Here is a 23,244-nt window from a genome sequence, read left to right on the forward strand (position 1 = left end):
TTAAAAAGGGTAAGGGATATTCCAAAACTTATTGAAAAACGCAAGTAAGAATTTTCGTGAGAAATCTAATAAAAAACTCTCTGTTCAGAATTATATGAAAATATCTACATATATTTGCAAAATATAGGTGTTTAATTCCACTGAATAAATAAGTCTATTCTGCTTATAAAAGTCATGCTATTTTCGCTATTCTTTGCTAAATTTTCAAATAATCTTGTCAAAGACCAAAAAAAAAAGTTACACTCTGGGTATGCTTTGCTAATGAAAAAGGTGATCGATTGCATCCCAAGTACAAATGTTTACTTCAAAGTACAAAAAGTTACAGTCAGGAGTGTAACTATACTAAACGTATCAGACGGGCGGACAGACAGACTGATCATTACAGACTACAGAGTATTCGCCACAAATCGAAATATTTCATGCAGGGCGGATCCAAATATTAAACAAAACGGAAGGGGCTGTTCCGATTATCAAGAAAGTGGTTCCGGGCTATTATTTGTTCATTTATGGTCAAATCTTACACAAGATAGTAAACAAAATGGGGGTCAGAACAGCAGTATTTATAAAAAAAAATACCTTCCTTTTAATTAGACTGACATTGCGAGAAGGAATTAGTATGGCCACAGAAGATATTTTATCTTGTCTCCCTCTGAACAAAAAAAAAAGATCATAACCTTGATTTACATATTTTGGTACGGTTATCGCCTTGTGACATCGGAAAGAGATCCCACATCAAAATATGATTTTACTTAGACGATGGCATAGTAATTTTTGAAATGCGGATTCGGGCGGGTGTGGCGGGCGTGTGCCCCCTATAATTTGCACAGCATGGGTTGTCAAGGGTAGATTTAGGTTCACTTGAAACTTTAATTTCTCGCTAATTTTACCGCAAAAGATATCTACAATGCTTCCACTCATGAAGAATATTTCAAAAATATAACCTCAAAAAATTGTACGCCTCGCTCCGCGCTGCGAAATTTTAACATTGGTGTCTGTGTGACAATTGAAACACAGTAGGTATATAGAAAAGCTGGTTCCTCTTTTGTTTAATATTTTGCAATTTAGCTAGTTGATAGGTACATATATCTTATAGCAACATTACGGATTTCAACGACTCTGGCTTTAAGTTTGAATAATTTCGCAGACAGTTTAAATTCAACCCAAAGGTCGAAAAATTGAATTTCGACTTGAAATTTTAGAAACTGACTAAATTAAGGCCAACTAATAGTTTGTAATTCAAATTACAAAGCAGGACAGTTTTGTGTTTATTCATCTAGGTGTAACCAAGGATTTACATATATTTAATCCTTGGTGTAACAAGTAAACGGTCAAGAAACTCGCACTCTGGTGCGATGTCCCGTGTGTGTGATTTATTTGAAGATAATTAAATGTCGGTCGTATAATCAGATTGGTGACTTTTAATCAAAAGACTTCACAACATCAAACTTCTGTTTAGATAGTTAAATAGATCCGGAAAAATAATGTATCGTCTCCGTGGAAGTCGAAATCTTATTACAAATTTGACACTTCCGGTAATCAAACATCGTTTACAAAAAAACTGAAAAAGATACCGTAAAACCATTTGCTTGCTAACGTAGGTAGGGTACTGTCTAATTTTTAGTATTAGAGTACTCAAACATTAATATGAGACTTGTGAAACCTGAAACGCTCCCGAAGAAATTGTATTTGTATCATTTGTATATATTTGTAAAACATGAATTTCTCACAATTTCCACAAATTGCACAATACTAACGTACACGAGGCGCGTCCGTTACGATTCTGTGTGTTATTGACTGAAACTGGATGTGTGGACAATTAACCTTTAGAGGCTCCCTGTGCACGAAAGTGTGAACGGGCAGCAACTGCCTTTTATTATTCTAAAATAGATTACTGTACAATCATTTGCTTGCTAACATAGGTCAGAGTTGGAAATTGTAGCCCACGCGAGACTATCGGGCGGCCAAATATTAAATTTTAACGGCCCGTTGGTCGGGCTATTTTTACAGGTGATTAGGATTTCTCTTTTCTATTTTTTTCTATTTTTGTAACGAGTTCTCAGTATTACCTCATTCATAACGGAGCTTAAGAATCAAACTGATCAAGTAACGTTACATGATCACATGTTTTGACTCGATCTCTGCAGGGAGCGGGATAAACTCTTGTACGAGTCAAATCAGATCCCATTGGCAGAGTTTTATTGAATCAACCAATAGCGATCACACTTATAAAACAAAAATATTGACAGAAAGGAAACAATGTATTTGTTTTTGTTGAATTTGAAAAGTTGTGTTTTTACAACAATATTTTGGATTTCTCTCCCCAAAAAAGCGACCTTGATTCCAAGGAAAAGATTATATTGTATGATTCAATCTAAGCCAAAACGATTAATTGTTCCAAGCTTTAAAACAGTTTCAAATGGTTCATTTGTGACAACTCGCATGGAAAGTTATATTGTCAACTATGCCGTTCAGCTGTCTGGAGATGAGTCTAAGGATATTGACAGTGACTGAGTTTTTCAATTTGTTTAAAAGTAAAGTAACAATACATGAAATCAAAATTTAATTTTCATTTACTTAAAGCTGAACTTTTTAGATTGCATGCTGAATTACATTGTAGAACAAAATCTACCTGCTGTATGAAATGCTCTTTAAAGTCACCAGTAGTTTCTCAATTACATATGCACTTGTTGCAGTGTGTTTTCATCAAGTGATAAATCATACATGTAAGTCATACATATTACAGAACATCTTTAGGTTTATCAAATTATACTAATTTGTCACGCTAACACTTTAAACATCAAAATACATTAGAATCTGAAAAGGAAAATTGATTTGTATTTTATTGCATAAATTTTCGGGGCTTGTAAATTTTAATCAGGACAGGTAACTTTTTCATGTAGCCAGGCCTGTGGTCTGGTAGATATTTTCTATGAGATTCCTACCCTGCATAGGTAAGGCACTGTCTATTTTTTTTTTAGTAATATAGTGTGGGCATGTACATTGGCCATAGAAGCGAGCACTAAGAGATTCAACATTTTTTTACCTTTACTGTAAACTTTACAAGCAGTTCCTACTGTACCACTAAGTATGGAATGATAACTATTCTCCAAGGATGGTGGGAATATTTTACACAGAAAAACTATCCTTTGAATTGAACAATACAGTCAGGGCTATATTTTTGTCAATGAAGCCACAACAGTGGCTGAAATTTACCTAGGCATCACATGAAATCTTCGTTGTTAAGCAGTCATATTTTACAGTAGCACTCACAAGCATCCGCGATCAAGAACATAGTCAATTGGAAGGAGTGAAACGTGAAATGGAAACAATTAAAAATAAACATTCATAGTTTACTACTAAGGCCAGCATGCAAGAGAAATTTCGCATCTTTAATTTCATTTAGAAGTCCATATAATAAGTTTGCACTATTTGATGACTTGTTTCATCGGCTGGTTTGATCATGTGGTGACAGTCAAACATGTACAGTTGTCAGCTATCTCATACAAATTAATTTCTCAGGTGACATTAGAAGAAAAGTTGCTGAAGATGAAAGGGGCGCCATTCGGCAAACAGTTTTACTAATTTTAACGTGGGTTACTTCACAAAAGTATCCCTTATATAGACATCATTCTTTCCTATAGTTCCTGAGTTGCAAAAAAGTTCAGATTATCTTTAGTTTTTTCTGTATCTGTCTCTTTTGTTAATTAGTACCTTTGTGTCACCCTTCACCAAATGAGCATTGTGTCAAATTTTGGTATATTCTTTGATTTGTCAGTTTATTTCATGATGTAGATGTTAAACAGCCTTAGATGATATTAAAGAGACAAAGGTTCTTATCCAGAAATGTAACATTATTTCTGTGAAAATGTAATGCCAAACTGGAAATATGATGCAGAATGTATATGAGGATAACAGGTTTTGTTTTATAATTTACCATTTAAATAATGAAAATGTCTACTTCACTAAATAGTACTGATACTGCTACTGGTAAACTGGAAGTTGTTCTGAAAATGGATCCCTATAGGAAGAATGTTTTAAAATTTTAAGCTGCTATGATGAGTAGTTGCTGGTATTTAAACTTACAAAAATATAAAGTCAAAAGAAAGAAAACTAAGTCCTCATTAAATGAGCAGTAAAAAATGAATCCAACTACATAGCATAACTATAGGGAATATATGTTAAAATATCAAGCTTCTGTTATGAGTAGTTGCCAGACAAAAATTTTAACTTTCAAAATATAAAGTCAAAAATAAACAAAGTCCTTGGTAAAAAGGAAGTTGTTGTCAATTTTTTTAGAAAATATATCCTACCATATGACATACCTACACAAATAGTGTGTTAAAATTTCAAGACACTGTGATGAGTAGTTGCAGAGAAAAGTGCAATGAAACTTTCAGCTTTCAAAATAAGATAAATAAAAATTAACAAAAGTTCTCATGAATCAGGAAGTTGTCGAATTTTTCTGAAAATAGATCCTACTCTATGGCATAACTACAGGAAGAATTTACTAAAATTTTTAACTGCTATGATGAGTTGTTGCTGAGAAAACTGTGACAAAATTTCAACTTTCAAAATATGAGATAAAAAATAAACAAAGTTCTGGGTAAACAGAAAGTTGTTGTCAATTTTAAAAAAAAAATAAATACTACCAAATGGCATAAGATTTCAAGCTGCTGTACTGAGTAGTTGCTTAGAAAACTGTGATGGAAAAAGTGTTACAGAAACACAGACAAGGGTAAAAATTTATACTCCCAATCCTTCGGAATAGGGGTTTAAAAATTACTTTCCCTAGTTTAATGTTATACAATCCATTTTTTTATAATTTAAAAAGTGAACAGAGCAATTTATGAAGGCCTTCATTGATTCAGTACTTCAGTACTTTGATTTTCTAAGGCAGATTAGGTTCTTGACGCAAGTGGAATATCAAAGATAGAGATGCTTGTGCATGCAACCTCTCCCAACCTTTCCGTGAATATTTCATGAAGCGGGAAAAAATTAAAGGGATGCATTGAAAACGACTATATTTTCAATAATAAAACCACTGTATATTTTAAATAATAAAAATAATTCTTATCTATTTTTGTTTATTGATCCAGATTAGTGTAAATTCTGATTTTCTTGCTGTGCGACTTCTATATTATGGTTGTTTCTGCTGACTACCGAACTTAGGGTTAGGCTGATAGCTATCACTAGGGACCATCTCAATATTGCTATTTTCACATACATACACATTACTGTTGAGCTGACTGTGCTATCTATTAACATTAATACGAGACAGGTAAAACCTGAAGTGCTTCCAAAGGAACATAAATTCTTGCCACCATTCATTTTGAAAGCCATTTTTTGTTATTCTAATAACCTTCCAATACGGTTTAAATCTTCCTGATGTACAGCATATACATTTTTGTACACTCTGATTTGTTACACTCCAAAATGTCTTTAGGTCAAATTGTCCAACAATGGTAAAATTTATGGTACCTACACATAATATGAGGAAGACTTTTGCAATAGCTGGGATTGAAGCATTTAGTAGGTTTCCTGTTACATGTAAATAAAATGAATTTCATGTCATTTACCATTTTTGCTGAATTTGATTTAGGATAATTTCATCTGTGGGAGCCAGCAAAAGATATTCTAAATAGACATGATTTTATCAGTCAAACAGTTCTGGGATCAGCAATGAATGTTTGTTTTACCACAACCAGAAGTACATGTAGTTTTTTTTTAAGTTTCTGAGTTCCGGGTCTGTTAAACATGTTGTTTGTCTAACAGGTGTTTTGAGTACATTTTAAAGCTTCAAAAGATAGAGATGTAGCATTTTGCTTTTACGAAAGTTTCTGAAGTGGTCAGTACTATTAATTTTTTAACAAATAAATTTCTATACGTTTAAGAGCGAGGGCTCTCTTATATACTATGAAACGTATTTCAAGATTTCTTTTATTTAATTTTGTATTGTTTCATTTATTTCGATTTTATTTTGTTGTGATTCAATTCATTCTGTTCTTTTTGGTTTCTCTATCATTTTGCAATTTGTAAGTACCCATGAAAACTTATTATGTCATGGTTGTTAATATCCAGGCTATGATTGTTGACTGCTTTGGTCATCCCTATCTTGGAAAAAGCTCTGATTTGATTTGTATTTAATCATCGAAGTTAGCAAACACTGTATTTTACCAGACTGGTTTGGTTCTCAGTAGCATTTATAAAGTATATGCAAATGAAGCTGCCACAACAATTATGCTAGGGTTTTGAAACAAGATAAAATACATTTTGTTTACATGTACATTAAATTTGTCTATTTTAAATGATGTTCCTTCATTTCAAAATGATTCACAACATGAAAATTTGTAGAATTATTTTAAATCCACTGGGTGTGAATCACAACCAGTGCTGCGGTTTTGCATTTAATAGGAATTCTTCCAGCTCTGCCTTAACAGTAAATCAAAGTAGTTACATTATTGTACATGTAGCTTATTCATTCCCAGTCTCTATACATCAGAGACTAATCTGGAGGGAGAAATGAGCAACTACTCCTTGTTTATGCTCAATTCTCCGTTTGTTTTTGCAAGTGAGAAGTTCATATATGTGTAGATACATAAAAATGTCAATATTGTTATTTTTCAACTGAACTAACTAATACTTCTCCTTGTCATGATTGTCAAGATTAGGACCTGATACATGTACGTGTTAATTTCCAGATCATTGATGGTTATCAATAAAAAATAGTAAAATCAATATCTCCTCCCTTACATGTACTTGCTTATATGTACAATACACAATGTGTGGAAATGTCACCAAAACAGGGGTTGTCATGTAAAAGTGATTGAAACCTAAATAAACATGAAATCTTTATTGCCATACATTTGTACAGGAAAAATGAATTCTGAATCACAGCAGCTTTGTTAACAAATATGTAAAAAAATTTACAAGTACTCAAAATCAAATCCATAAAATATTTATGCACACAACTCCAGTTTTTTTTTTTGATTTATTTGTTTTATGTCATTTAAAATATTTTAAGGCTTATGACCCATTATATTAATAGTACTTGCAAGGTTTTAAATTAGTGGTGGTCAGAGATCCAGGATCCTATATTTCTTACCTCGAATTCCTGTCCTTTAACCTTTTTTAATTGACACTTTATTGTTCACTAGATTTTTCTCAAGTTGCTCTCTGATTTGAAATATTCAAAAGACCTGGAACGTCTATTCTTGAAAGTGAATTCGGACCTCTGAATTGTTTACCAGTAAATTGCATAACACAATATGTTGATTCTTTTCTAGACATGGCTGCTTCAAGAGATAGGAGGAGTAATGCAGGAAACAAAATGTCACGTTTATTGGAGGCAGAGGATGAAGATGAATTTTATCAGACTACCTATGGAGGGTTTAATGAGGTATTTAGTAATATATATTTATAATGCATGTACATTGTACTTTGTACATTTATTATTTGACAATACTAAAGTATTTTTTTATTTCCCTTCACTTACCTTATATATATTTTATTAGTCCACTACTGGCAACTTTCTCTAAAGGGTACTTTAGGTTTGCACCCCATCTGTCAGTCTATGTGTCTGTCGGTCTTCCACATTTTTTGTCGTGCTTGCAGATATACATTTGATATTTGGTACATAAAGTTGATTGAAATTAAGGGGAAGTACTTGCTAGATGCAAGATAAAATTCAATTTGCCTATAAAATTCCCTTGCTAAAATTTGCTTGTGGAATTCTATATGTACAAATGTATTATAAGTTCATAGTAACCCGAGAAACTTAGATTTAGGGAGTGTAAATTTTTAGTTCTTGCTAAATTTAGCTAATGGAAAAAATTCTTAAAAAACTTTATGAAAAAAATTTATGGAAAAAACTCAGTTTTCTGCACTTTTTCTGTCGTCATCTTGCATGTATATTTGATATGTTGTACATGACAAGTTACTAATCAAGTTTCAATTTTGTTCTGGGTTGTTGATTTTTTTAATGAGATATGGTCATTGGGTTTTGAAAAGTTATGCAGACTCAGTTACTCAACAAGTTATGTATAAAGTTTGTATTCTGTTCTCTTCAGGTAGGGTACTTTGTACTGTCAGGCAATACTTTCAGAATGCTTGTTGGTTTAATTTAAAGTTTGTTTTACATGTACATGATGTAAATTTGTCAAAATTCTCATAATTACCTTGTCAGTTCAAATTCTCAGGAACTACTGAACCAATAAGGGTAACTTCTCTGCAGCCTCTCAACAGAATTTTATGAAGCTGTTTTGTGGATGTGATCGATACTGCAAGTGAATCCAGTTTGCGTGATGGGGGAGACATATATGTTTTTGCAGACAAAAGCAAACTTTTATTTTTTAATACTACAAACTTGTAATAAGTCCTATCTTTTAAAAAAGATAACAGACGCAGTAAATTTTGTTCTTTTTACTCATATATTTCTACATTTCATTCAGGAAATAACGCATGGTATGCAATTTCAGTTTTCAGTGCAGTAAGGTAAAAAGCGAAATTATACTGATTGCTTCGGAAAAAACACAGAGCATGACAATGTGTACATGTATTTCATCCCCATGATTTTCCCCCTCAGATAAATTTTGAATTTAGGGTATGTACACATTATCAACTTTCTAGATACTTGTGTTATTATTAGCTCAACTTGCCGAAGGCCAATTGAGCTTTGGCCATAACTTGGCGTCCGTCAACGTCATCTGTTGTCAAATTGTTAACTACTTGACCAATTGGAACCAAACTTAGTATGAATGTTCTTAAGGGGTATTTGTTACAATCCTTGTGTGGGGAATTTTTATCTGGCAAAAAAACATGGCCGCCATTATTAAATATAGATCAAAGGGGTCAAATTGTAGAACTATTCAAATAACTCAAAAACAGTTGGATTTAGCTAAAATCTGCTTGGATGTAAAATTGTTCAGCATGATGAGATGGACCTATGCCCAAAGTTTCAGAAAGATCCATTGGCGAATGAATGAGTTATGGGTCCTGAAATGGAATTTTTCCCCTAAGTTTACATTCCCAATCTTTTCCTCTAAAACTACTGGATGGATTGATACAAAACTTTGCATAAATGTTATGTAGAACATGTTTAACAATATATATGTGGGGATTTCTAAGATCTTGTGAAAAAAATGGCCACCATTACTAAAATTAGACCATATGGGTCAAATTTTAGCAGAACTATGCAAATAACTCAAAAACAGTTTGGTTTAGCTAAATTCTGGTAGGGGTAAAATTGTTCAGCATGATGGGATGGACCTGTGCTGAAATTTTCAGAAAGATCTGTTGATCCCATCATGCTAAACAATTTTAATGAAAACATGGCCACCACTAATAAAAATTGACGACTTGTTGAAATAACTTGAAAACCAAAGGGTTTAGCCTAATTTTCTAGGGGGTAAAATTGATCAACATGGTGAGACCAGCCGATGCTGAAATTTTCATAAAGATCTGTTGCTCAATGTTGGAGTTATTGGCCTTGAAGAGAAAAAATGACAATACTGATAAAAATTACTGATACACAATTTTTTTATACTCCAGTAAACAAAGTGTTAGGAATATATCGGATTTACTCACTCTGTATGTCTATCTGTCAGTTTGTCTGCCATATTTGTTGTAACACAACTCCACTCCATTAATTTTGATGAGATTTTATGGCCATTGGGATTGTAAGACACAAGTCTATGCATGCAACTGCATGGAGGACAGAATTTATTGTCATATACCTGCAAAGGGAGGTAATTCAAAAATCTTGCATTATTGTTCCCATAGACTTCTATAGTGAAATGCATATTTTAGGGTTTTTAAAAAGGTATATAAATTGATTCAATAAAACTCCTCAGATCCTGCTAGACGGATTCTGTTTAAATTTTAAAGGATTATAAGTCACTATTTGTTGTTATGTTGCACTGTCATTTTGATTCAACAAAATTTCCATGAGTTATAGGACTTTGTTGAAATTATACATGGTACACTATAGAAACTAATATTGTAGGATTGTCTCATTTGTAGTTTATATTGCACGTTATTTTGATTTAAAAAATTTTACAGAAGTTATGGAAATTTTGCACTTTAACATTTTGAGGGTCTTTGGGACATTGCTACAAGTTGCTTGTATAAATTGCATTTTGTCTTACCAGTCTATGGGGGCCAAATATAAACTTCATCATGTCTGGTTGGATTTGGAAAGTTTTACCAATAATCCTCATGAATCTTACTGCTTTCAAGTTATAAGAAACCAAAGGGGGTCACATCCAAAAAATTTGTCTCTTTACTTTTTGGTCTGATATTTAGCCAACCTGGCTGAAGGCCATGTGAGCTACTGATATCACTGTGTCCATCGTCGTTAACAATTTTTCTAAATACTTTTACTCTAACACTACTTGACTAATTCGATGCAAACTTGATAGGAATGGTCATTTGGTTATCCTACATAGAACTGATGTGGGAATTTTTGATCCATTAAAAAACATAGCCACTGTTACTAATATTAGAACATAAAGGTCAGACAGAAGTTTTTCACATACATCTACAAAATGATCAGGTATAGCCAAATTCTGATTAGGTTAAATTATTTAGCATGAGATCTATCTGTGTTAAAATTTGCATGTAAATTTGTTTAGGTCTCACTAAACACTTCTAAAGTTTCCATTACTTTACATGGTAAAAAAGTAATTTTGAAAGTTTCACTGTGAATTCCCAGGACAAATGACATCTTAAAGTTGCATACCATTGCAAAGCTTGAAAAATATGGCTTTCAAATTCATTATGCTAATGGAACAATGATTGTAGAAATTCTTCACAAAATGTGCTTGAATAACTGAAAATGCACATTTTTACCTTTTCTGCTAACTGACATCATGGAGGCAAATTACTCAGACTTGTAAGCAATATTCATACACTTTTGTAGTAAGTTACAAATATGATTTTAAAGTACGCATTCTCAGCTTTATTTTGACTATTTTTGATCAAAATACACACAAATTATGCACTTAAAATGCATAGTTCTAGGTTCAGTGTGTTTTTGGTACTACTTACGGGGTTGGCCACTTGACCCAGAAGTGGTTAGTGAGACCTCAGCCATGTTTTCGATATCTTTTTGCTTCTTTATTGTTATTACTTTAAAAAGTTTTCTCGTCATAAACCAAGGACTGAATTTAATGAAATTTGATATAATTGTTCTTTAGATATGAGCTTTAGGAATTTTTATCCAAGAAAAAACATGACAGCTTTTACAAAAAAATAGCATGTTGCTTATCGGAACAGGTGAGCAGTTTGGTGTTTTTTTTGCTATTTTTAATGTATTTCTTTCAAATATTGTCTCCTCTGACACTACATGTACTTGACCAATTGGAACCAAACTTGGGATGAATGTTCCTTGGGGAATCCTGCATAAAACTGGTGAAGGGATTTTTGATCTGTCAAAAAACATGGCTGTCGTTACTAAAAATAGAACATAGGGGTTAGACGCATATTAAATCTTCAAAACCATTAAGTTTAGCCAAATTCTTTCAGTTGCTAAAATGATTCTTATTATAAGGCTTACAAAAGACTCCTAGGGATCAAAGTTGTCAGGCAAGTCCTTGTAAGAGTTATTGCCCTTGAAAGATGAAAAATGATTTTTTTTTTTACAGTTTTCAGCCAATATCTTGAAAACTATAATAGATTGAAAGGTACTTTCAGTTGCTGAAATAATCCTTATGACAAGTCCTACCAAAGTCTTCTTGAGTCAAAATTGTTGTACAACTTCTTGCAAAATTTATTGCCCTTAACGACAAAATTTAAACAGGTGAGCGATTGAGGCTCCTGTGAGCCTTTTGTTTTTGTTTTTTGTTTTTGAAATGTCTGAACTGCCTGGAGGATTTAAAATTTTGTAAGTTTGTCTCTATTTCTTATTAACCATTTTTACTAGAGTTGTTTTATATGACTTGAATTATTGTATGTACATGTATGATACAATTTAGAAGTTTGAGACAGTGTTGCCTTCTTGTAAGTTGGTTGCCAGGCTTTTTGGTATTTGTTGAAAAGATAATGATTTAATTTTGATTGACCCTCTAGGAAGAAGGGGATAATGATTTAATTTTGATTGACCCTCTAGGAAGAAGGGGATAATGATTTAATTTTGATTGACCCTCTAGGAAGAAGGGATAATGATTTAATTTTGATTGACCCTCTAGGAAGAAGGGGATAATGAATATGAATCTGAGGAATCTGTGACAGATGAAACAGATTCTGATATAAGTATTGATGAAGATGATGAAGTGAAGAGTGACATGGAAGATGATGATGGGAAGAGGAAGAAGAAGGGGGTCAGCACTAAAGCTTATAAGGTACTTATTTAGATACTTTATCTGTAAGCATTTGCATTCAGAACTAAAGCAGTCATAAATTGAATGGTGGTTTAAGTTAATTTTCTGTTTATTTCGTCAACATGATCGGATGAAACCATTCGTCCAAATAACTGAAGCAGCAATATGCAAATTGATTTTATTGAAAATCCATCCCCAATTAATGAAATTATCAATAAACAATATGCAAGTGAGACCCTAAAAGGAAAATCCACCCACCAGTGAAATTAACAGTTGTAGAATCAGTCTGTTATTGAATAATATGATCTTTACCATGAGACTAATATAGCAATCAAATAAGACAATGCAAGCTAAGTATATAATAGTTTGACCTGGATGTCATGACAAAGATAGTTCAATCTCGCCACCGGCCAGAATGTATATTTCAATAGTTTGACCTGAATAGTAACAGCCAAATTACTTTAAAAAAAACTCTGAAGAAATATATAGTTTGAAACAAATATTATTTTTCCCCAATAATATAGATAAGCAAAATTGTACAAAAGTGTTATAAGCTCCCGTAACCATCTATGGTTATTTAACCAGTCAGAATATTTTGTTGGAGGGTGAGGTGTTAGCCGAATCCCTCCAACATATCTACTCGCTGTCTAAATAATTATAGAAAGTCGATCACCTGGTAGCATATATTGTAAGGTGAATACATAAACATATTTACATAGTATTACAATATAAACTTTGTTCTCCATTTGTTCATTTTACAAAAGGAACCAGTAAAGAAGGTGGTAAAGACTGAAAAACCAAAAGAAAAGAAACCACCTAAGCCCAGAGTGTCAGCTGTACAGATTTATCATACACCAGGTAAGTTAGAACAAGTTTATTATACACCAGGTAACTTAGGACAGATTTATCATATACCTATGCCAGAAAAGAACACCCACTAAAGTTTTTCTGACATGGAAATTAATGGGATAAGCAATCTGTAGAAATGCCACCATTTAGTTTTCTATATCTGTAGGTAAGATACCATTTTTGATTTTTTTTTTTTTATGAAAGAATAATCAGTAAGTATATGTATATGTATGAATAATTTGTGTCAACAAATTGAGATGCTTTCCAGGCAACTAGCCTAAATCAGTAATTTTGAACCTAACTCCCCTTCCCAAATTAGCGGTCCTGTTGAGAGGTTTCTGTGAAAATCATTCAAATATTAGCATTCCATGCTAGTAACCATTTACCAAAATTCAAACAAAATCCATCAAAAATTGGAGGTGCTATCCATACAAAAATTTGCTTTTGACACAATTATAGACAGAAGTACATGTAGACTGATGGTTAAGTTACCACGACCACTCTTTGTGTGGGGTATAATAAAAATAACAGCAGTGTTGAGGTCAAGACAGGACATATTATGGTGAGCCTAAAAAGGCTAGATGTGATGTTTTATGAAGACATTCAGAACTGATATTTTTTTCTGTTTGTCCATGATGATACAAATGTTTTAATGTATTATTGAACATCACCATTATTTTATAGTTTCCTGGCAGTATCCTATGGAAATATATTTAAGATTAAATTGATGATAATCTATATGATAAAGACAATAATATTAATATTAAAATAGTTATTGATGCTGGTAATTTTTTTAAATTTCTCATATGAACAGTTTTCTTTTTTTTGCAGAGAAAAAGACTTTAAGAAAATCCACAGCAGATAAATCAAAAGATAGAGAAGATCGTGAAAAAACCAGAATGGCTAGAGAAAAGATGCTGAAGGAAATGGCTGCTCAGAAAAATGTCGCTGAAGTCCGAAGGTTAACACAGGAAGAACTGTTAGAAGAAGCAAAAATTACCGAGGAAGAAAATTTGAGATCACTAGGTAAATAATAGTTACACATTTCTTTTAACCATAAATTTAAATTTTCATGGCTGCTAAATTTTTTGCAATAAGACCTGTAACATTAAAATTAAACTGTAGTCAGTATTTCCTTTGAAGAACATTATACAGTGGGCTCCTGTTAATTGCATAGCCTTTTTGTCAGAAAAAATGTGGAATAAACAGAAATAATCATTTCAACGGAAAGTACCTAATATATTCATTGTTGAAGCGGGACATATTCTATAATCATGTCTAACTAGATTCCTGCCATAGTGTCTACTCAAATGAAAGAGAAAATATTGGTGTAAAAACAAAGTTCTTTAGAAAACTGAGGTATTTTACTAACGATGTATTGTTGTTTTACCTATATATGTATATTTTTGAATAAATTTTGAAAAATATTTATGCAGTTAAGAGGAATTTTCTAATATATGTTATGCAAATATGAGGAATGTTTACATGGATAAGATTGGAAATGTTTTATTTACTTTGAGTTTCTATGCAATTAACAGGTATGCGATTATGTGGAAGCCACTGTACTTAGTATAATTGTTTTGGGAATTTATAGGTACCATATTTTCCGGACTATTAGTCAATGTGGAGTATAAGTCGAATTGCCTAATTTTGACAAAAATTGACGAGAAAAAAAAAAACATAGATAAGTTGAATTTGGCCGATAAGTCGAGGGTCAGGCGTGTGCATTTATATCGTAGATGTCAACGGAGATCTGAGTTGAGCGGTTCTGTTTTTTTCACAGTACATTATTCCCGCGATGTTACCTTGTATAGTATATATGAATTAAATTAATAATTGTATTTATGTTAAAGTGTACTTAGTCCGCCAGTTCAGTTTTTTTTTTTTTGAATTGCGTGTCAATTGTTCTGAAGCCTTAAATCATCAGGTGTACGAAATCGTAAACATGTCAAGCGTGGGTACCGATACGTGAAATTAGCAGGAAATTAGTTTGTTGAATAGGTCATAATTATGAGTGGTAGTTAATGAACGATTACTTGGTATTTCAAAATACAATAAAAACAAATTGTTACCTTTAAATTTGGTTGCAATTAGCCAATTAGATAACACTTTAACAAGAGATTAGACAAGAGACGAGATTTTATTGATAGCCTCAGTCACAGTAGGTGTACAAGAGGACAACAAAAAAACAAATACAAACATGTACATACATGTAAATAAGACAAATACACAGAACAGTCAATATCATAAAATATGTGAATACAAGCAGATTCACATTTGTATTTTAACACATTCACTTTCATATGATATTAGCAATTTTTCGTAAAAAAGCACACACTCTTTTGTATAATTGAACATTACAAATAGTCAATAATCCACCAAATTTACTCATATTCGGTTGCTTTGAGTAGTAATCTGGGATGTAACGAGATCTTAAATACTTAACCGTTGGATTATTACACTGGAAGAATATGTGAAATTACAAAGACTACATATTCTGTGACTCCATTGGACTCCAGACCACCTCCCAGTTTCTATTGGTAGTTTTAAGTTGAATTTTGTCAAATGAATACATTCTGTCGGGACATATTAAAGGACTGATAACTCCTGAACACTCGATAATGTCTTACCAGTAAAAAAGAGCTTTTTAAACGTATCTTCTAGACTTTGTTTATATAATTTAATGGTTTTATCATTTTTATTAACATTGTCGTATTCATTCATAAAGGATACCGGCACTGATCAGTAATTTTCGAATTCAATCACCGATTCGACTGTTTAAGTTATAGCTTTCGTTGATTGTTTACCGAAAATTTTGAATTTCAAAAATGAAATAAACAAATCTAATGAAATGCATTGTAGATGAACATTTTTTCTAAAAAAATCCTTATATAAATCAAAATGGATGATCAGTCGAGGCTGACACTTTCTTGAAAAAAAGTATTGACTTGTAGTCCGTAAAATACGGTACTTGAAAGTAGATAGAAACCACGAAAATTTCCTACTTTATCATGTGGAATTAATTAAAATATACTGTTGTCACTCAATGGAGGCATTTAAAATGACAAGAATGTTAGTGCAGGACTCTCAAGCTTTCAACAAGCTATGTGAGATTTAGCAAAATTTTGAAAAATCAAAGAAGGAAAAATTAAAGATCAAAGAAAGATGCGGCAAGATCAGCTTCAAATTGCATGCATCTCATGCAAATTTCATCATTACAGGCCACTTAGTGGCGATTACAAAATGGAGAGAAATATTACAATGCATTGGAAGAATTTTTATTGAAATATTTATGTTAATGAGTATGAGGTACACAAGAAGTTCGCTACAGTAATGCATGACCTGGGTGTGAAACTAACCCACTACCATTTGCATTTTAACTTGTCATTCCATTTCCAATTCTGATTTGTAAAAGTTAATGCCATTTTCCAGAGGATTACAAGAGATTAGAGTTGGAGAAAAAGAAGAACAGGATTCAAAAGCAAATCAACAAAGGACCCATGATAAAATACCAATCATTTACGATGCCATTAATTGAAGAATTACCTATGGAGACAGAAATAAATGTTGATGAAATGTAAGTACATTAAATGTGTTCTGTTTTTAAAAAAGGAACCAATCTTTTTATTCTCATACGAACCTGGTTATTCAATATTCATCCTCAAGATAGAATTTTTAAACAGAAAAATAGTTGTATGGCCTAAGTACACACCTTTACTCTTTATTATATGATATATTTATCAGTCAAATACCTGTTTAATGATATCATCCATCCCTCCATTTCTTGGTCTATCTGTTTTACTTTTGATTCCCAGTTACTGATTAAAGGACTGTTCGACCAATGCTTTATTCTAATGCACAATGATTTGGACCATAAAAATCAGGTAAAATGACTTATGGGGTATCATGCATTTTATGGATCAAGTGTAATGACTACTTCAATAATCTGAAACTTTCGGATAACTATGATAATCAGATAAACTTTCAAGCTATTAACATTTGGATCAATGAATCCATGACTAGTAACATTAAATTTGTAGACACTACACTTGTAGTATAATGACAAAATATGTTTTTTTCTGTCTATTTAGAAATGAACCACAGAAGAAATCAGAAGATGTATCAGAATTATCAGAGAAGTGTTCAAGGACATTTATTACGTTCACAGATGAACAAACATTCAGAGAGCTCTTTCCACAGAAGAAAATGAAAGTTCCCCAAAGACAGTATTGTCCTGTGACAAAACTGCCAGCGAAATATTTTGACCCTGTAACACAAACCCCTTATGCTACAAAGGAGGCCTTTAGATTAATAAGAGAAGCATATGCTCAGCAACAGGCCAACAGGAAGCGGAAATGATTAATATTTGTTGAAGTTTTGCCACTTTGTGTTCATTATGATGACTTCAATACTTGTCAAACAACATAGAAGGATGTGTATATTGACCACTGTGATGAATTAAGTAGTGTTTGTCAGTTCATTAGAGCATTTGCCACTCCATACCTTGATGATATACATTTTTAGAACAGATATTTTGGAATAAGTTTGATAAAATTTTTATACTGGCATTGTCAAGTTAAGAATCAGAGCTGATTACTTTCAAATGTAATTGATTCAGTCAGGATCACTCATAATCAAAATGTAATCTACAAGTAATCATGAATGCACCACTTTTTCAATCATTATGATTACCCCATCCCTGTTAAGAATTACAGCGAGTAATAAAGTTTACTTAAGGGAATAGAGATTAAATGACAATCGTCTGATGAATTTCCATTTGTTAGTTGGTGGGACCATTGAGAGAGGTTTAATCTTACTATAAAACTTAGAATTCCTATGAAATGATAGAAAGTTTACATCTTGAAAAATGTCCAGTTACTTTTCATCAAATAGTGGTCTACTTCCTGAAGTTAAGTTTTAAAATTACTTGCTGTATTGAAGCTCTTTAACAAAAATTTACACATTGTTCATACACAGGCTGTTTAATAGTTTCTCAAGTATACAAAAAAAAATGATCTGTATGAGTATGATATGCCTGTACTTTTTGCTTAGGCCAAAACAAAAAAAAAACAAATTACTTTAGTATATCTCCAAACTAAGTAGAGATATGAAAAATTAATATGACCCACTTCCTTCAGCTTTAAGTTTAACAACAAAATTCTGGAGCACAGCATGAATACATACAGTTAATAGCTTAGGAAGGTGGCAGCAGTGTACTGAAGGGAAGAATTCATAGAAAGACAGTTGAAGGTTTGAATAATTCAAGATCATTTCTGAAATCAGTGAGTGGATTGTAAGCTAAGTTGGTCACAAGCATTCTTTGAGTATGTACTTAAACATTATGTTGACAATGCTGATGAGTGTGAGTGAGGTCCTATTTTTAGAACGTAGTTGCATTTTTAAGCTCACCTGGCCAATGGCCAGGTGAGCTATTGCCATCACTTAGCATCCGTTGTCGTTGTCCATCCTCATCCGTCGTTGTGGTTAACAATTTTTTAAAACTCTTCTCCTCTGAAACCACTTGACCAATTTGAACCAAAATTGGTATGAATGTTTTTTTGGGGAATCCTGCATAGAACTGATGTGGGGATTTTTGATCCATCGAAAAACATGGCCGCTGTTACTAAAAATAGAACATAGGGGTCAAACAGTAGTTTTTCGCATATATCTCCAAAATCGTTAGGTTTAGCAAAATTCTGACAAAGTAAAAGTATTCAGCATGATGAGATCTATCTCTGGTCAAATTTTGGTTTTTAATCCGTTAAGTCATGTTGGAGTAATTGCCTTTTTTCAACGATTTTTGCTATTTTTAATGTTATTTCTTTCAAAAATCTTCTCATCTGACGCTACATGACCAGTTGAAATCAAACTTGTTATGAATGTTCCTTTGGGTATCCTGCATAGAACTGATGTGGGGATTTTTGATTTGTCAAAAGACATGGCACCTGTTACTAAAGATAGAACATAGCGGTCAGACAGTAGTTTTTCACATATATCTCCAAAACTGTTATGTTTAGCCAAATTCTTTCAATAGCTGAAATGATCCTTATTATTAGGACTACATAAGTCCTCTGGGATAAAAGTTGTCAGATGACTCCTTGTAAGAGTTTTTGCCCTTGAAAGGGGAAAATGTCTTTTTTTAAACAGTTTTCAGTCAATATCTTGAAAACTGACAGATTAAAAGAAATTTGCAATTGTTGAAATGATCCTTATAAGCCCTACCACAGACTTCTTGAGTCAAAATTGTTAGACAACTTCTTGTTAAATTTATTGCCTTTGAAAGGCAAAATTTAACAAGGTGGGCGATTCAGGCTCCTGGAAGCCTCTTGATTTTTTGGGGTTTTTTTTTGTTTTTTTTGTTTTTGTTTTTTTTTGCTATTATTGTTATTTCTTCCAAGAATCTTCTCCTCTGACACTACTTGACCAATTGAAGCCAAACTTGGTATGAATGTTTCTTAGGGTATCCTGCATAGAAATTATGTGGGGATTTTTGATTCGTTGAATAACATGACTGCCGTTACTAAAGATAGAACATATGGGTAACAGTTTTTCGTATATATCTCCAAAACTTAGATTTAGCCAAACTCTTTTAATTGCTTAAATGATCCTTATTATTAGGCCTATAGAAGTATTCAGGGATCAAAGTTGTCAGACGACTCCTTGAAAGATGGAAAATGATTTTTTTTACAGCTTTCAGCCAATATCTTGAAAACTATTATGATAGAAAGAAACTTTCGGTTGCTGAAATGATCCTTATGATAAATCCTACCAAAGTATTCTTGAGTAAAAACTGTTGGACAACTCCTTGTTAAATTTTCACGTGAAAGACAAACTTCGACCAGGTGAGCGATTCAGGCTCCGGGGAGACTCTTGTTAATGATGTCCTGTCAATACCTTGATAATTGAAATTGTACTACTGGGTGCCGTACCACAAAAGGAAGGTCAGAATTGATTGTGGGGTATATTTCTTGAACCGTGTATAAGTAAGGGTTCATAAACAAGCATTTTCTTGATTTCGGGACAATAACTTGGCTATAAGTGCATTGACCCTTTGAAATTGTAGTACAAGATGTCATACCACAAAAGGATCGCTTGGATTGATTTTGGATGTTGTTATTTTAACTGACAAGGAATGAGGGGCATTTATATACAATGTATATTTATTTTTGATGTATATACAGATAATCTCTTGAATGAAAGTAATGGAAATCTTGTACCAAAGGTGCCATACCCCTAAAATGAAGGCTGGGATTGATTTTAGGGTTTATGCTTATTAAAGAGCCTAAATGGGCCACTGTAATTTTTGTCAAATTCTTTTCCTGTTTAAAAGAGTAACCAAGGTTATAGCGATAATCAAAAGAATGTAATCCAGAGGACAAAGATCAGACATGGAAAACAGACATACACAACAAAGAACACAAAGTAACTAAAATCATACATACAAAGTAACAAAAGCAAATGAGCAACTCGGACTCCACTAAAAACTGGGAGCATGGACCAGGTGCACCGGTAGGGTAAGCGTCCTCTGCTTTTCTAGATATATTTAATCGCAAGTAAAATTGATGTATCAAGCTTGAACGGTGTGTCCATACTTGCCCCCAACTGTAAGGTTTGACCTCTGCGGTCGTATCAAGCTATGCCTTGCGATGCATTTTATTACAGGGCAGCCACGAAGTGGCGAGGTACTACATGTTATACCCTCCGAAAATTTGCGTGTCCGTCTGTTCGTCCATCGAGTTCCAGAATGATAACTTGAGAACGGATCAAGGATATATATTTTTTTAAACTTTGCACAGGTATTTAGTACCATACAATACAGGTTAAGTTCAATTTTCAGCAATATCCAAAATGTATATTAAGTTAGGCCATTTTGAACATTTTGTTACCGTTTTCGTCATCATTACGTGGCAGGGTTTCTCTTAATGTTCCAATCATTTAATGATCTATTTTTTGTTTTATTTTTGTTTTTGTTTCGTTTTGTTGCGTTTTTCGCTTCTCCCTGGAAAACTATGACTAAGAGGAAGACACTTGAAGATTATGAAGTTGGTAAGTTTGATGACACTTATCTTTCTGAAGTTATCATACTTCTGCTTTTGCCCTGGAAGGTTATATGTCCTGTTTTATAAATTAGTGTGTATATGTACGTCTTTCGTGAATAAAAAAACCGATACGAACATATTGAAAAAGAACTTTAACTCTTGAAATGCCACTACAGTTCGAATATAAATCTTTCCAATACGTGCATATGCATCTTGAAAAGTGGAAGCCCTTCTTTTACTTGATAAGCGATACATGCTATTTTAAGCTTTTAGTTTATTAAGTGCTATATCCCTGTTTCATCTTTGTGAAAAAAATAGAGAATAAAGGACAATTTCAAATTTATTTTTTTTTATTTAGAAAACAAGTATAAAAATATAAAACAAATATAAAATCAATATAACAACATGTCATGTAGTAAATAGCACTGGCGATAAATAACAAACAACAGCACGAAATAAACATAACATACAGTTAACTAGCTTACTTATGTAGCGGCAGTGTTCTGTAGGCAAGAGATCACCCGAAAGACCTTTAAATCACATGCTTATTGGTTCATCGTTAGGTGGAGATATAGTAGCAGAGTTCTCATGAACGCGAGCAACGGCACACGTACAAGACACCGGGATGTGTTTGATAAAAGATTCGTATTTCCAAAGTCCGTCCACGCACACAGTGGTTCTACGTAACATTTTAACAGGCAGGGTGACTGGTTCACAGACCTGAGTACCACTTGGACCTTTCTCTTCTAAGCATTTAGTACATCGACAGTTGGCTTCTGTTCTCTCCCTTGGATAGTAGGTCTGATTCACTCTAGTCACATAGTAATATGGACATGTTGAACGGTGATAGAGTGACGAATCCACGGCCGACTGTAACATTGAAGAGTCGACCGGACAACTTCTTTCTCCGTACACTTTTTCTCCATTTAATGTAGTTAGTTTTAGTCCATTAGTTTGTTCAGCTAGCAACGCTAGTATATTGCCCGTGTTAAGGTTTTTCCACATATTTTCCAAAACTGTTGTTGCAGGATCTTTGCAACTGGAAGGAAGTGGCGTGGATGACACGAAGACACTGTACGAAAGTACTCCGACAAAGCTAAGTTGTAGAATCTGAAATGATAAAAACATTTAATAAGAAGTTTTCACTCATAATTTTCCTGGACAAAATTAAAGAAAAAACATCTTTGAAATGAAACCTGATGGATATTATCTAACCATAATTAACTTATATTACATAAAAAAAACAATGTTCGAATGAAAATAAGTTCCCCAAGAGGTATATATCACTTAACTGAATGGCAGTGTCGGTAAAATTATGTGTTATTTAAAAAATCACCATAGCTTATGTTGTATTTGCTGTACTTACCCAGCCGATATTATAGACTAAATTTAAAAAATTAATAGATGAAGTGCATACTGGTATAAATCTTACTACATATGACTTATGTGATAATGTACAAAACATCGCATTATATTATGTCTCTTTCACCTACCATGATCTTAACAATCAAGAGAATCTTCAAAACTGAGTTGAGAATTAGGAAGAAGGCATCATATTTATATAGTAGAACCCAGGAATTTTGAATTTGGTGCGCGCTACACGTCATTCCGGGTAAACTTCCCCTGCGATCTATATTGATTGACAATCCATAATTACCTTACCTGTAAATTAAAGCTTATGAATGAATTTAAAGTCCAAACATTATGAATTGAACTAGGAAGTATTCACCCACTTCACTACCGTGTTCCATCAACATGTCTCCTCTTCTAATTGGTCTATATGTTGCTTAAATGGACATTCATTGTTTCAGTAAATGTCATTTTATCGTCACTCAGGTGGCTAATTAGCTTTAAATCTAAAAATAGTGGTATTAACACCTGTGTTTTTTGTAGTAAACACTTTTAAAACATACAGGAAATATCAATATTAGAAAAAAGAAAAAAAATATTTTAACAAATTTGAATTAATTTTCATTTTTTGACCGAAGGAAATAGTGGGATATTGTGTAAGTTATTGTCATGTCTAGTATTTCGTGGAAATG

General features: G+C 32.8%; 2 protein-coding genes across 3 annotated transcripts; one reads left to right on the top strand and one right to left on the bottom strand.

The window, feature by feature from the left end:
• The first annotated feature begins 1,515 nt into the window (after positions 1-1,515).
• On the top strand, positions 1,516-20,463 carry LOC148629287 (vacuolar protein sorting-associated protein 72 homolog). 2 transcript variants are annotated; one of them, XM_088547392.1, is made up of 7 exons: positions 1,516-1,598; positions 7,284-7,396; positions 12,183-12,335; positions 13,079-13,172; positions 13,995-14,189; positions 16,596-16,740; positions 17,255-20,463. In XM_088547392.1, the coding sequence occupies exons 2-7, from the start codon at positions 7,286-7,288 to the stop codon at positions 17,520-17,522; spliced, it is 966 nt and encodes a 321-aa protein (XP_088403518.1). In that variant the 5' UTR covers positions 1,516-1,598; positions 7,284-7,285; the 3' UTR covers positions 17,523-20,463. The 2 variants fall into 2 exon arrangements, with proteins under 2 accessions (XP_088403518.1, XP_088403526.1); XM_088547400.1 differs by having other exon boundaries at positions 1,526-1,594.
• A 1,071-nt stretch (positions 20,464-21,534) lies between these two features.
• Positions 21,535-22,809, bottom strand: LOC148629288 (interleukin 17-like protein). Its single transcript, XM_088547415.1, has 2 exons — positions 22,696-22,809; positions 21,535-22,312 (listed from the first exon to the last, which is right to left on the bottom strand). The coding sequence occupies exons 1-2, from the start codon at positions 22,807-22,809 to the stop codon at positions 21,740-21,742; spliced, it is 687 nt and encodes a 228-aa protein (XP_088403541.1). The 3' UTR covers positions 21,535-21,739.
• Positions 22,810-23,244: the final 435 nt, after the last annotated feature.

The sequence above is a fragment of the Perna viridis genome, chromosome 1 (assembly GCF_037379345.1).
Source record: "Perna viridis isolate PV_CMFRI_1.1 ecotype Kerala chromosome 1, ASM3737934v1, whole genome shotgun sequence".
Taxonomy (NCBI): Eukaryota; Metazoa; Mollusca; class Bivalvia; order Mytilida; family Mytilidae; genus Perna; species Perna viridis.